The 14,759-nt window shown below is 34.5% G+C and overlaps 1 protein-coding gene across 1 annotated transcript in view; it reads left to right on the forward strand.

Moving 5' to 3' along the window:
• The window catches only part of LOC137439535 (uncharacterized), a 48,156-nt gene that overhangs the window by 19,218 nt on the left and 14,179 nt on the right, over positions 1-14,759 (forward strand). Inside the window, exons 2-3 of the mRNA XM_068135373.2 lie at positions 429-483; positions 615-711. Coding sequence (XP_067991474.1) covers positions 430-483; positions 615-711 — 151 coding nt within the window. The 5' untranslated portion in view covers position 429. The remainder of the gene's footprint in view (positions 1-428; positions 484-614; positions 712-14,759) is intronic.

A 14,759-nucleotide genomic window follows, 5' to 3' on the forward strand; every position in this document is an offset into this window, starting at 1 on the left:
ATTTTATTATCATTATTATTAATAATAATAAAAGATTCCATTATCTGCAGTCGTTAACAAATCAGAATTGTCCTTTTACCGCGTTAAATGGTTTTAAATGGTTTTACATTTTACTATCGACCCAAATATCCTGTTGTTCTTCGGCTGAAACTTGTATCACCTGTTGTTGTTCTACCTACTGGGTTGTATTGGCCACAACACAATTGCATGTTGTATCACGTGACTGATCACATTACTCACTGATCACATTCCTGCTTTGCAATAATACAACTGTTAGTTTTAACTTGAATGATTTGGGAATGTGAGCTTCCCTCGTGATGAGAATAAATTATATATAATATGACCCTGTAGTTATAATTGTGTACCTGTAGTTTAATAATTGTGTACAATTCCAAGTCTAACGATGTCTGTATATGCATGTCGTACAGCATGCTGTGCGATAGACCAAGTCTGACCTTACCTGCTGGAGGCCATAACACAGAGGTGAGTTGTCTAAGTGTGTTTGTCCACCTGTATGTCCATCCTTCACTATCTCTGTTTGTACATGCCTGATAATGCCCCTCTCCAATGAACCACAAGGTCTTCTCACGGTCTAATCTGAGACTGTGTTATAGATCCGGTTATGGACCCCATCATGCGAGGTCCACCCTCACGTCCCTCCTACATCCAGCTTGAGCTCCATGCCAGTCCTGCAAGAAGACTCCTTATATGGTGAGGATATGTATATTATAACATCAAAACAAACTGGTATTGTTGCTAATTTAAGTTTATATCAATCAAACGCAGAATATCCAATACTTACCAAACATGCGGCATATCCCTTACATAATGAACATCTGGAATATCCCTCACATACCAAACATGTGGAATATCCCTCACATACCAAACATGCGGCATATCCCTCAGATAATGAACATCTGGAATATCCCTCACATACCAAACATGTGGAATATCCCTCACATACCAAACATGCGGCATATCCCTTACATAATGAACATCTGGAATATCCCTCACATACCAAACATGTGGCATATCCCTTACATAATGAACATGTGGAATATCCCTCACATACCAAACATGTGGCATATCCCTTACATAATGAACATGTGGAATATCCCTCACATACCAAACATGTGGCATATCCCTTACATAATGAACATGTGGAATATTCCTCACATACCAAACATCTGGAATATCCCTCACATACCAAACATGTGGCATATCCCTTACATAATGAACATGTGGAATATCCCTTACATCATGAACATGTGGCATAACCATCACATACCAAACATCTGGAATATCCCTCACATACCAAACATGTGGCATATCCCTTACATAATGAACATGTGGAATATCCCTCACATACCAAACATGTGGAATATCCCTCACATACCAAACATGCGGCATATCCCTTACATAATGAACATCTGGAATATCCCTCACATACCAAACATGTGGCATATCCCTTACATAATGAACATGTGGAATATCCCTCACATACCAAACATGTGGCATATCCCTTACATAATGAACATGTGGAACATCCCTCACATACCAAACATGTGGCATATCCCTTACATAATGAACATGTGGAATATTCCTCACATACCAAACATCTGGAATATCCCTCACATACCAAACATGTGGCATATCCCTTACATAATGAACATGCGGAATATCCCTTACATCATGAACATGTGGCATAACCATCACATACCAAACATCTGGAATATCCCTCACATACCAAACATGCGGCATATCCCTTACATAATGAACATGTCGAATATCCCTCACATACCAAACATGTGGCATATCCCTTACATAATGAACATGTGGAATATACCTCACATGCCAAACATGCGGAATATCCCTTACATAATGAACATGTGGAATATCCGTCACATACCAAACATGTGGAATATCCCTTACATAATGAACATGTGGAATATTCCTCACACACCAAACATGCGGCATATCCCTCACATACCAAGCATCTGGAATATCCCTCACATACCAAACATCTGGAATATCCCTCACATAATGAACATGTGGAATATCCGTCACATACCAAACATGTGGAATATCCCTTACATAATGAACATGTGGAATATCCCTCACATGCCAAACATGCGGCATATCCCTCACATACCAAGCATCTGGAATATCCCTCACATGCCAAACATGCGGAATATCCCTTACATAATGAACATGTGGAATATCCGTCACATACCAAACATGTGGAATATCCCTTACATAATGAACATGTGGAATATCCCTCACATGCCAAACATGCGGAATATCCCTCACATACCAAACATCTGGAATATCCCTCACATACCAAACATCTGGAATATCCCTCACATAATGAACATGTGGAATATCCCTCACATGCCAAATATCTGGAATATCCCTCACATACCAAACATCTGGAATATCCCTCACATACCAAACATGTGGCATAACCCTCACAGACCAAACATCTGGAATATCCCTCACATACCAAACATGTGGCATAACCCTCATATACCAAACATCTGGAATATCCCTCACATACCAAACATCTGGAATATCCCTCACATACCAAACATGTGGCATAACCCTCACATACCAAACATCTGGAATATCCCTCACATACCAAACATGTGACATAACCCTCACATACCAAACATCTGGAATATCCCTCACATACCAAACATCTGCAATATCCCTCACATACCAAACATGTGGCATAACCCTCACATACCAAACATCTGGAATATCCCTCACATACCAAACATGCGGCATATCCCTTACATACCAAACATGCAGCATATCCCTTACATAATGAACATGTGGAATATCCCTCACATACAAAACATTTGGAATATCCCTTACATCATGAACATGTGGCATATCCCTCACATACCAAACATGTGGAATATCCCTCACATTCCAAACATGTGGAATATCCCTCACATACCAAACATGTGGAATATCCCTCACATACCAAACATTTGGAATATCCCTCACATACCAAACATGCGGCATATCCCTTACATAATGAACATCTGGAATATCCCTCACATACCAAACATGTGGCATATCCCTTACATAATGAACATGTGGAATATCCCTCACATACCAAACATGTGGCATATCCCTTACATAATGAACATGTGGAACATCCCTCACATACCAAACATGTGGCATATCCCTTACATAATGAACATGTGGAATATTCCTCACATACCAAACATCTGGAATATCCCTCACATACCAAACATGTGGCATATCCCTTACATAATGAACATGCGGAATATCCCTTACATCATGAACATGTGGCATAACCATCACATACCAAACATCTGGAATATCCCTCACATACCAAACATGCGGCATATCCCTTACATAATGAACATGTCGAATATCCCTCACATACCAAACATGTGGCATATCCCTTACATAATGAACATGTGGAATATACCTCACATGCCAAACATGCGGAATATCCCTTACATAATGAACATGTGGAATATCCGTCACATACCAAACATGTGGAATATCCCTTACATAATGAACATGTGGAATATTCCTCACACACCAAACATGCGGCATATCCCTCACATACCAAGCATCTGGAATATCCCTCACATACCAAACATCTGGAATATCCCTCACATAATGAACATGTGGAATATCCATCACATACCAAACATGTGGAATATCCCTTACATAATGAACATGTGGAATATCCCTCACATGCCAAACATGCGGCATATCCCTCACATACCAAGCATCTGGAATATCCCTCACATGCCAAACATGCGGAATATCCCTTACATAATGAACATGTGGAATATCCGTCACATACCAAACATGTGGAATATCCCTTACATAATGAACATGTGGAATATCCCTCACATGCCAAACATGCGGAATATCCCTCACATACCAAACATCTGGAATATCCCTCACATACCAAACATCTGGAATATCCCTCACATAATGAACATGTGGAATATCCCTCACATGCCAAACATCTGGAATATCCCTCACATACCAAACATCTGGAATATCCCTCACATACCAAACATGTGGCATAACCCTCACAGACCAAACATCTGGAATATCCCTCACATACCAAACATGTGGCATAACCCTCATATACCAAACATCTGGAATATCCCTCACATAATGAACATGTGGAATATCCCTCACATGCCAAACATCTGGAATATCCCTCACATACCAAACATCTGGAATATCCCTCACATACCAAACATGTGGCATAACCCTCACATACCAAACATCTGGAATATCCCTCACATACCAAACATGTGACATAACCCTCACATACCAAACATCTGGAATATCCCTCACATACCAAACATCTGCAATATCCCTCACATACCAAACATGTGGCATAACCCTCACATACCAAACATCTGGAATATCCCTCACATACCAAACATGCGGCATATCCCTTACATACCAAACATGCAGCATATCCCTTACATAATGAACATGTGGAATATCCCTCACATACAAAACATTTGGAATATCCCTTACATCATGAACATGTGGCATATCCCTCACATACCAAACATGTGGAATATCCCTCACATTCCAAACATGTGGAATATCCCTCACATACCAAACATGTGGAATATCCCTCACATACCAAACATTTGGAATATCCCTCACATACCAAACATGTGGCATATCCCTTACATCATGAACATGTGGCATATCCCTCACATACCAAACATGTGGCATATCTCTTACATCATGAACAAGTGGCATATCCCTCACATACCAAACATGTGGAATATCCCTCACATACCAAACATCTGGAATATCCCTCACATACCAAACATGTGGAATATCCCTCACATACGAAACATGTGGAATATCCCTCACATACCAAACATGTGAAATATCCCTCACATACCAAACATGTGGAATATCCCTCACATACCAAACATGTGAAATATCCCTCACATACCAAACATGTGGAATATCCCTCACATACCAAACATGTGGAATATCCCTCACATACCAAACATGTGGCATATCCCTTACATCATGAACATGTGGCATATCCCTCACATACCAAACATGTGGCATATCTCTTACATCATGAACATGTGGCATATCCCTCACATACCAAACATGTCGAATATTCCTTACATCATGAACATGTGGAATATCCCTCACATACCAAACATGTCGAATATCCCTTACATCATGAACATGTGGAATATCTCTCGCATACCAAACATGTGGAATATCCCTTACATCATGAACTTGTGGCATATCCCTTACATACCAAACATGTGGCATATGCCTTACATCATGAACATGTGGCATATCCCTCACATACCAAACATGTGGCATATCTCTTACATCATGAACATGTGGCATATCCCTCACATACCAAACATGTCGAATATCCCTTACATCATGAACATGTGGAATATCTCTTACATACCAAACATGTGGAATATCTCTTACATACCAAACATGTGGCATATCCCTTACATCATGAACTTGTGGCATATGCCTTACATCATGAACATGTGGAATATCTCTTACATGCCAAAACTTTTGTTGTGTCTTGTCAGAACTGCACGTTGGGGAAAAAGCTCTTCTTTTAACCTCATTATTTTCTCTGATTTGTTTGCTTTTGTGTTTAAAATTAAAATGAATGAAAAAATATCAATCAGTCAAATAAAAAAATACACATAAACGGTGGTTATGGAAACACCTGTCTGATGTGGCCATGTTTCCCTAGCTGTAGTCGTTGTTTTCCAAACAATGGGAATGTTTGTTCTTGTTTTTTCAGTGATTGTACCTTCAGTTCCACTTTTTCTCTTTGGAGCAGGAATGCCAATGAATTAATTGCTGAATTAAGATGTAAAAATAAGGACGACAAGATTCAAGAACAGCCCAATGTCATATCTTATCCGCATAATGAATGGACCTCGTGAATGTTAAATGTTGAACTCTGATTTCATGTATGTATTTGAATAATTTGTAGTTTATCAATTTATTTTGTTTTAAGATGCTATTTTTACTCTCCTTTTGCTATTTCTTTGTATGTATATTTTATTTGTAAGATTACTGTTTGTAAAGCTTACCTTAATTTGGCCTTTGGCCATGAAGGAAGTTGGTTTGAAATAAACCTTGGATTATTAGTATTATTGGATATTTTGTAACAATGTGTGCAAGTCATTCCTGATTGGGCCCGTTGTATCCATGTTATATCCATGTTGTACCCTCATCCATGAACTACGTCAAATCGGTTTCAATGTAAAACAACAAGCACGAACAAAGGGAGACATGTGTGACACATACCATAGACACTGTATAACAGTCTGATTGAACCTTGTTTCACCGTTCTGTATTCATATTCTCATGGTAAAAGAAAGTTTAAAATACCATTGTTTATCTTTTTAAAACAATCGTTGTTTATCGCCTCGATTTAAAAAAAACAACATTATTATTTATATTTTTAAAGTGATGCTAAATATGCGTATTTGTTAGAAAAACAAAAAACTCACAAACCTATCTTTATCTTTTAATAAAATACACAGCATTTAACTTCTAAAATAACATCTTAGGTTCTGTAAAAACACATTATTGCATATATATATATATATATACAGTATATATATATAGCTTGTTCTCGAAACGTCAGGTAAATAATTTATTAGTCTGCTTAAGGTTTGCTCTCCGTCTGTCTGTCTGTTCCACTGTGGTTTTCTGCACCTTTTTCCCATACCCTTTAATATAATCGACTGAAACTTGGTACGTGGCTTTATTATGATAAGTTACAGAACAAATTTGAGTTTTGGGGCGTTTTCTCAATTTTTCATGGAGTTATGCCCTTTTTGTACTGAGAAAATATCACATATTGTACATGGCTCAGTTTTCTTGGCTCTTTTCCTGAACCCTTTAACATATTGAACTGAAACTTGGTACAAATGGGTCATAAATGGGTCATAGATCATGTGCATGCAATTTCAGATTTTTAGGATGAGGAACTCAATTAAAACATTTTTGGCTGGTATACCACTTCACCTATGATGTCATCATTATCATGCTTTTGTTCCCCATTGGGAGTACTTGACAATGTGCCAAGTTTAAAATTTTGCCATTCAGCGGTTTCCGAGAAATATATTTTTTAATAATTTGCGTTTAAGCCAAGATGGCTGCCATATCATGTGACTTATGACATCACAATTATCATAAAAACATTCTGCATGGGTGTCACTCCTACCCTGAAAGTTTCCTCTCAATCAGACATGTGGTTGCTGAGAAAAACGAGGTTTAGCCTGTACAAGCTAAACATAATGCCACCTTCGGGGTCGGAGGCATAAAAACATTTATTGGCAACGGAAGGGGACATGTATTGCGAAGCAATTACCACTGTTGTGTTTTTGTTTTTTTTACTACTCAGTGTGCTACCTTTTACTAATATATATATATATATTTTACTAATAATAATATTTTACTAATATATATATATATTTTACTAATAATAATATTTTACTAATATATATATATATTTTACTAATAATAATATTTTACTAATATATATATATATTTTACTAATAATAATATTTTACTAATATATATATATATTTTACTAATAATAATATTTTACTAATATATATATATATTTTACTAATAATAATATTTTACTAATATATATATATATTTTACTAATAATAATATTTTACTAATATATATATATATTTTACTAATAATAATATTTTACTAATATATATATATATTTTACTAATAATAATATTTTACTAATATATATATATATTTTACTAATAATAATATTTTACTAATATATATATATATTTTACTAATAATAATATTTTACTAATATATATATATATTTTACTAATAATAATATTTTACTAATATATATATATATTTTACTAATAATAATATTTTACTAATATATATATATATTTTACTAATAATAATATTTTACTAATATATATATATATTTTACTAATAATAATATTTTACTAATATATATATATATTTTACTAATAATAATATTTTACTAATATATATATATATTTTACTAATAATAATATTTTACTAATATATATATATATTTTACTAATAATAATATTTTACTAATATATATATATATTTTACTAATAATAATATTTTACTAATATATATATATATTTTACTAATAATAATATTTTACTAATATATATATATATTTTACTAATAATAATATTTTACTAATATATATATATATTTTACTAATAATAATATTTTACTAATATATATATATATTTTACTAATAATAATATTTTACTAATATATATATATATTTTACTAATAATAATATTTTACTAATATATATATATATTTTACTAATAATAATATTTTACTAATATATATATATATTTTACTAATAATAATATTTTACTAATATATATATATATTTTACTAATAATAATATTTTACTAATATATATATATATTTTACTAATAATAATATTTTACTAATATATATATATATATTTTACTAATAATAATATTTTACTAATATATATATATATTTTACTAATAATAATATTTTACTAATATAATATATATTTTACTAATAATAATATTTTACTAATATATATATATATTTTACTAATAATAATATTTTACTAATATATATATATATTTTACTAATAATAATATTTTACTAATATAATATATATTTTACTAATAATAATATTTTACTAATATATATATATATTTTACTAATAATAATATTTTACTAATATATATATATATTTTACTAATAATAATATTTTACTAATATATATATATATTTTACTAATAATAATATTTTACTAATATATATATATTCTGCAAGCCTCGAGACTTGTGCATAATATAACCCACGGCCAACGATACCTAAATATAATATAACCCATGAGGCTCAATTGTTATTTACCTTGATTTAATGTGTGCTCTTGATTTAATTGAGCTTCGACCACAATGTTGCTCCATGCAATGCAAACCTGATGATGATCTCACCTTGTACTGAATGAGTATTCCGTTTTTAGTATCGATTTCACTTTCCTGTCCCAATTATTATATCACTTTTCCCTGATGAATATGAACTTGTTTTACTAATTCCATATGTATCACTTGATTTATTTCTTCAATCCACATTAGTTTATTTCATTTCCATTCCCACCTTTCTTACACTTCTCCCTTCTGTTCTCTCATCACCGATTTTACACCCCATTATCACCTGCATGTAAAATCCCAGCAATTTGTCATTCATTTTCCTACATTCTTTGTATGTGGTTCTTCAATAATTGTTGTATTTCTCTTTGAAATTGTCTGCTATTCACAATACCTCCTGAGCCACTGTGTAAGTGTTTGTTTTGTTTATCGCATCTATCTTTGCTGCTAATTCTTCTCTTTGTTCAACTTGAATCACCTTGAAGTACCACATGCTGAGCTATATGATCATTGGTCAGGAAGAATAGGACGAGCTTCATGAGCGTGTATTCCACATGAAAGAACATCACCTGGGATATTCAAAGGCAAAAGGCGCTATGTAAATCCAACTTTGCATACCCTGCACACGAGAAGCGAAAAGTGCGGTTAAGCAATTGGGTCACCTCTGTCTGTCTGTCTACAAACATCGCTTTATAATCGAGGAACAACTTTCTTTATATTGAATGTTGTATTTTGAACACGAACCTGTCGTTTAGCAGCACTTCGGCTCTGAATTCGTCCCAACCACAAAAGTACAGAGGGAGTGGGATAATTTTAAAGCGGTGAAGCCACTTCAATATTTGGCTATTTCCTTCCTTCCATCCGTCAAAAATGAAGAATCTTTCTAATCCACCATTTTTAATTCTAAACTGTAATTATAACAGGTTCCAAAGGATAATTCGAAAGGGTAATTATAACAGGTTCTAAAGGGTAATTCTGGAGAGATCTAAAGGGTAATTCTAAAGGGTAATTCTAATGGGTTCTAAAGGGTAATTCTGGAGAGTTCTAAAGGGTAATTCCAATGGGTTCTAAAGGGCAATTATAAAGGGTTCTAAAGGCTAATTTTGATGGGTAATTTTAATGGGTGATTCTAATGGCTAAATATAATGGGTTATAAAGGATAATTATAATGGGTTCTAAAGGCATTAGCCTTTAGAGGGTAATTCTCTTCAGCTCTCTAAAGGGTAATTCTAATGGGTTCTAAAGGGTAATTCTAATGGGTTCTAAAGGCATTAGCCTTTAGAGGGTAATTCTCTTCAGCTCTGTAAAGGATAATTCTAATGGGTTCTAAAGGCATTAGCCTTTAGAGGGTAATTCTCTTCAGCTCTCTAAAGGGTAATTCTCATGAGTTCTAAAGGGTAATTCTAATGGGTTCTAAAGGCTAATTCGAAAGGGTAATTCTAATGGGTAATTATAATGGGCTCTAAAGGGTAATTCTCATGGGTTCTAAAGGCATTAGCCTTCCGAGGGTAATTCTCTCCAACTCTCCAAAGGGTAATTCTAATGGGTTCTAAAGGCTAATTCGAAAGGGTAATTCTAAAGGGTAATTCTAATGGGTTCTAAAGGGTAATTCTCATGGGTTCTAAAGGCATTAGCCTTCAGAGGGTAATTCTCTCCAACTCTCCAAAGGGTAATTGTAAAGGGTAATTCTAAAGGGTAATTCTAATGGGTTCTAAAGGGTAATTCTAATGGGTTCTAAAGGTTAACTCTAATGGGTTCTAAAGGCATTAGCCTTCAGAGGGTAATTCTCTCCAACTCTCCAAAGGGTAATTCTCATGGGTTCTAAAGGGTAATTCTAAAGGGTAATTCTAATGGGTTCTAAAGGGTAATTCTAATGGGTTCTAAAGGCATTAGCCTTCAGAGGGTAATTCTCTCCAACTCTCCAAAGGGTAATTCTAAAGGGTAATTCTAAAGGGTAATTCTAATGGGTTCTAAAGGTTAACTCTAATGGGTTCTAAAGGCATTAGCCTTCAGAGGGTAATTCTCTCCAACTCTCCAAAGGGTAATTCTAAAGGGTAATTCTAATGGGTAATTCTAATGGGTTCTAAAGGTTAACTCTAATGGGTTCTAAAGGCATTAGCCTTCAGAGGGTAATTCTCTCCAACTCTCCAAAGGGTAATTCTCATGGGTTCTAAAGGGTAATTCTAAAGGGTAATTCTAATGGGTTCTAAAGGGTAATTCTAATGGGTTCTAAAGGCATTAGCCTTCAGAGGGTAATTCTCTCCAACTCTCCAAAGGGTAATTCTAAAGGGTAATTCTAAAGGGTAATTCTAATGGGTTCTAAAGGGTAATTCTAATGGGTTCTAAAGGCATTAGCCTTCAGAGGGTAATTCTCTCCAACTCTCCAAAGGGTAATTCTCATGGGTTCTAAAGGGTAATTCTAAAGGGTAATTCTAATGGGTTCTAAAGGGTAATTCTCATGGGTTCTAAAGGCATTAGCCTTCAGAGGGTAATTCTCTCCAACTCTCCAAAGGGTAATTCTCATGGGTTCTAAAGGGTAATTCTAAAGGGTAATTCTAATGGGTTCTAAAGGGTAATTCTAAAGGGTAATTCTAAAGGGTAATTATAATGGGTAATTCTAATGGGTAATTCTAATGGGTTCTAAAGGCTAATTCTAATGGGTAATTCTAATGGGTAATTCTAATGGGCTCTTAAGGTTAACTCTAATGGGTTCTAAAGGCATTAGCCTTTAGAGGGTAATTCTCTTCAACTCTCCAAAGGGTAATTCTCATGGGTTCTAAAGAGTAATTCTAATGGGTAATTCTAAATGGTAATTCTAATGGGTAATTCTAAAGGGTCATTCTAAAGGGTAATTCTCATGGGTTCTAACTAGTAATTCTAAAAGGTAATTCTCATGGGTTCTAAAGGGTAATTATAAAGGGTAATTCTAATGGGTTCTAAAGGTAGATTCTAAAGGGTAATTCTTATGGGTTCTAAAGGTAGATTCTAAAGGGTAATTCTCATGGGTTCTAAAGGTAGATTCTAAAGGGTAATTCTTATGGGTTCTAAAGGTAGATTCTAAAGGGTAATTCTCATGGGTTATAAAGGGTAATTAAAAAGGGTAATTTTAATGGGTTATAAAGGTAGATTCTAAAGGGGAATTCTTATGGGTTCTAAAGAGTAATTCTAAAGGGTAATTCTCATGGGTTCTAAATAGTAATTCTAAAGGGTAATTCTCATGGGTTCTAAAGGATAATTATAAAGGGTAATTCTAATGGGTTCTAAAGGGTAATTATAAAGGGTAATTCTAATGGGTTCTAAAGGTAGATTCTAAAGGGTATTTCTAATGGGTTCTAAAGGGTAATTCTCATGGGTTCTAAAGGCTAATTATAAAGGGTAATTCTAATGGGTTGTAAAGGTTGATTCAAAAGGGTAATTCTAATGGGTTCTCAAGGGTAATTCTCATCGGTTCTAAAGGGTAATTCTAAAGGGTAATTCTCATGGGTTCCAAAGGGTAATTATAAAGGGTAATTCTAATGGGCTCTAAAGGTAGAAAGGGTCATTCTAATGGGTTCTAAAGGGTAATTATAAAGGGTAATTCTAATGGGTTCTAAAGGTAGATTCTAAAGGGTAATTCTTATGGGTTCTAAAGAGTAATTCTAAAGGGTAATTCTCATGGGTTCTAAAGGGTAATTATAAAGGGTAATTATAATGGGTTCTAAAGGTAGATTCTAAAGGGTAATTCTCATGGGTTCTAAAGGGTAATTATAAAGGGTAATTATAATGGGTTCTAAAGGTAGATTCTAAAGGGGAATTCTTATGGGTTCTAAAGAGTAATTCTAAAGGGTAATTCTCATGGGTTCTAAATAGTAATTCTAAAGGGTAATTCTCATGGGTTCTAAAGGGTAATTATAAGGGGTAATTCTAATGGGTTATAAAGGTAGATTCTAAAGGGTAATTCTAATGGGTTCTAAAGGGTAATTCTCATGGGTTCTAAAGGCTAATTATAAAGGGTAATTCTAATGGGTTCTAAAGGTTGATTCAAAAGGGTATTTCTAATGGGTTCTCAAGGGTAATTCTCATGGGTTCTAAAGGGTAATTCTAATGGGTTCTAAAGGCTAATTCTAAAGGGTAATTCTAATGGGTTCTAAAGGTTAATTATAATGGGTTCTAAAGGTTAATTCTAATTGGTTCTGAAGGCATTAGCCTTCTGAGGGTAATTCTCTCCAACTCTCCAAAGGGTAATTCCCATGGGTTATAAAATATAAATAACCACCTTTAGAGGGCATTTTTCCCGCAAAGCGGGGTTGGCCTTTTTCGGGGACCGTGGTTGTTGTTGTTTTTCGGTCCCCTTTTTGAAGCAATGTTTTACGGCCGGATGCCCTTCCTGACGCCAACCCTTTTTGCCGCCTTTAACGACAAGCAGGGAATTACCAGTGTACTGGTACTCAATTTGCCGACCTCGGAAGGATGACAGGCTGAGTCAACCCCCCTGGCGTTAATTCAGCGATCGACCGGGATTCGAACCCAGGATCCTAGGATCCTAAGCCGGCACCCTAACCGCTAGCCCAACACCAGGGTTTTACACGTTACACGTTGAAATGACCGCGGGAGATCGCGTTATAGTGATGACGTCCTGGATGGACATCTTCTTCTTCAATGCCACATTACTTTGAGTGAAATACGATCGAGTTAAAAATAGTCAGAATTTGAGCAAATCTGTTTCATTCGTTTGTTAATATGCCTCATCTATTGACAAATCTGCAATTCTAAAGGGTTCTAAAGGGTAATTCTAAAGGGTAATTCTAATGGGTTCTAAAGGGTAATTCTAAAGGTAATTCTCATGGGTTCTAAAGGGTAATTCTAAAGGGTAATTCTAATGGGTTCTAAAGGGTAATTCTAAAGGTAATTCTCATGGGTTCTAAAGGGTAATTCTAAAGGGTAATTTTAATGGGTTCTAAAACATTACATTGTTGAAGTTTTGAAGTTGAAGTTTAAACGTTGAAGTTTACAGTTTACAGTCTTATAAACCACCTTATTTTACACGTTACATTCGTTTTATGTGCCTGTTTGTATCCTTTATGATGTCCTTAAAAACAGTACATTTCCTGTTTGGAATGATTTTCAATTTTGTTTGACTGCCAGACAGACAGAGTAAATAAATAAATAAAATCGCACCCGTGTCTGAAGGAAGCGGTTCAGTTTGGCGTTTTTAATATAAAATAGACGAAACCTATTAGAACCCTTTTGAATTAACCTTTAGAATTGGCCTTTAGAACCCATTATAATTACCCTTTAGAATTACCCTTTAGAATCCATGAGAATTACCCTTTGGAGAGCTGGAGAGAATTACCCTCTAAAGGCTAATGCCTTTAGAACCCATGAGAATTACCCTTTAGAATTACCCTTTAGAATTACCCTTTAGAATTACCCTTTAGAATTACCCTTCAGAATTACCCTTTAGAATTACCCTTTAGACCCCATGAGAATTACCTGTTAGAACCCATGAGAATTACCCTTTAGAGCCCATGAGAATTACCCTTTGGAGCCCATGAGAATTACCCTTTAGAATTACCCTTTATAATTACCCTTTATAATTACCCTTTAGAACCCATGAGAATTACCCTTTACAATTACCCTTTAGAATTACCCTTTATAATTACCCTTTAGAACCCATGAGAATTACCCTTTAGAATTACCCTTTAGAATTACCCTTTAGAATTACCCTTTAGAATTACCCTTTAGAATTACCCTTTAGAACCCATGAGAATTACCCTTTAAAATTACCTTTTT

The sequence above is a fragment of the Myxine glutinosa genome, chromosome 14 (genome assembly GCF_964187855.1).
Source record: "Myxine glutinosa chromosome 14, kmMyxGlut1.1, whole genome shotgun sequence".
In the NCBI taxonomy this organism is placed as follows: Eukaryota; Metazoa; Chordata; class Myxini; order Myxiniformes; family Myxinidae; genus Myxine; species Myxine glutinosa.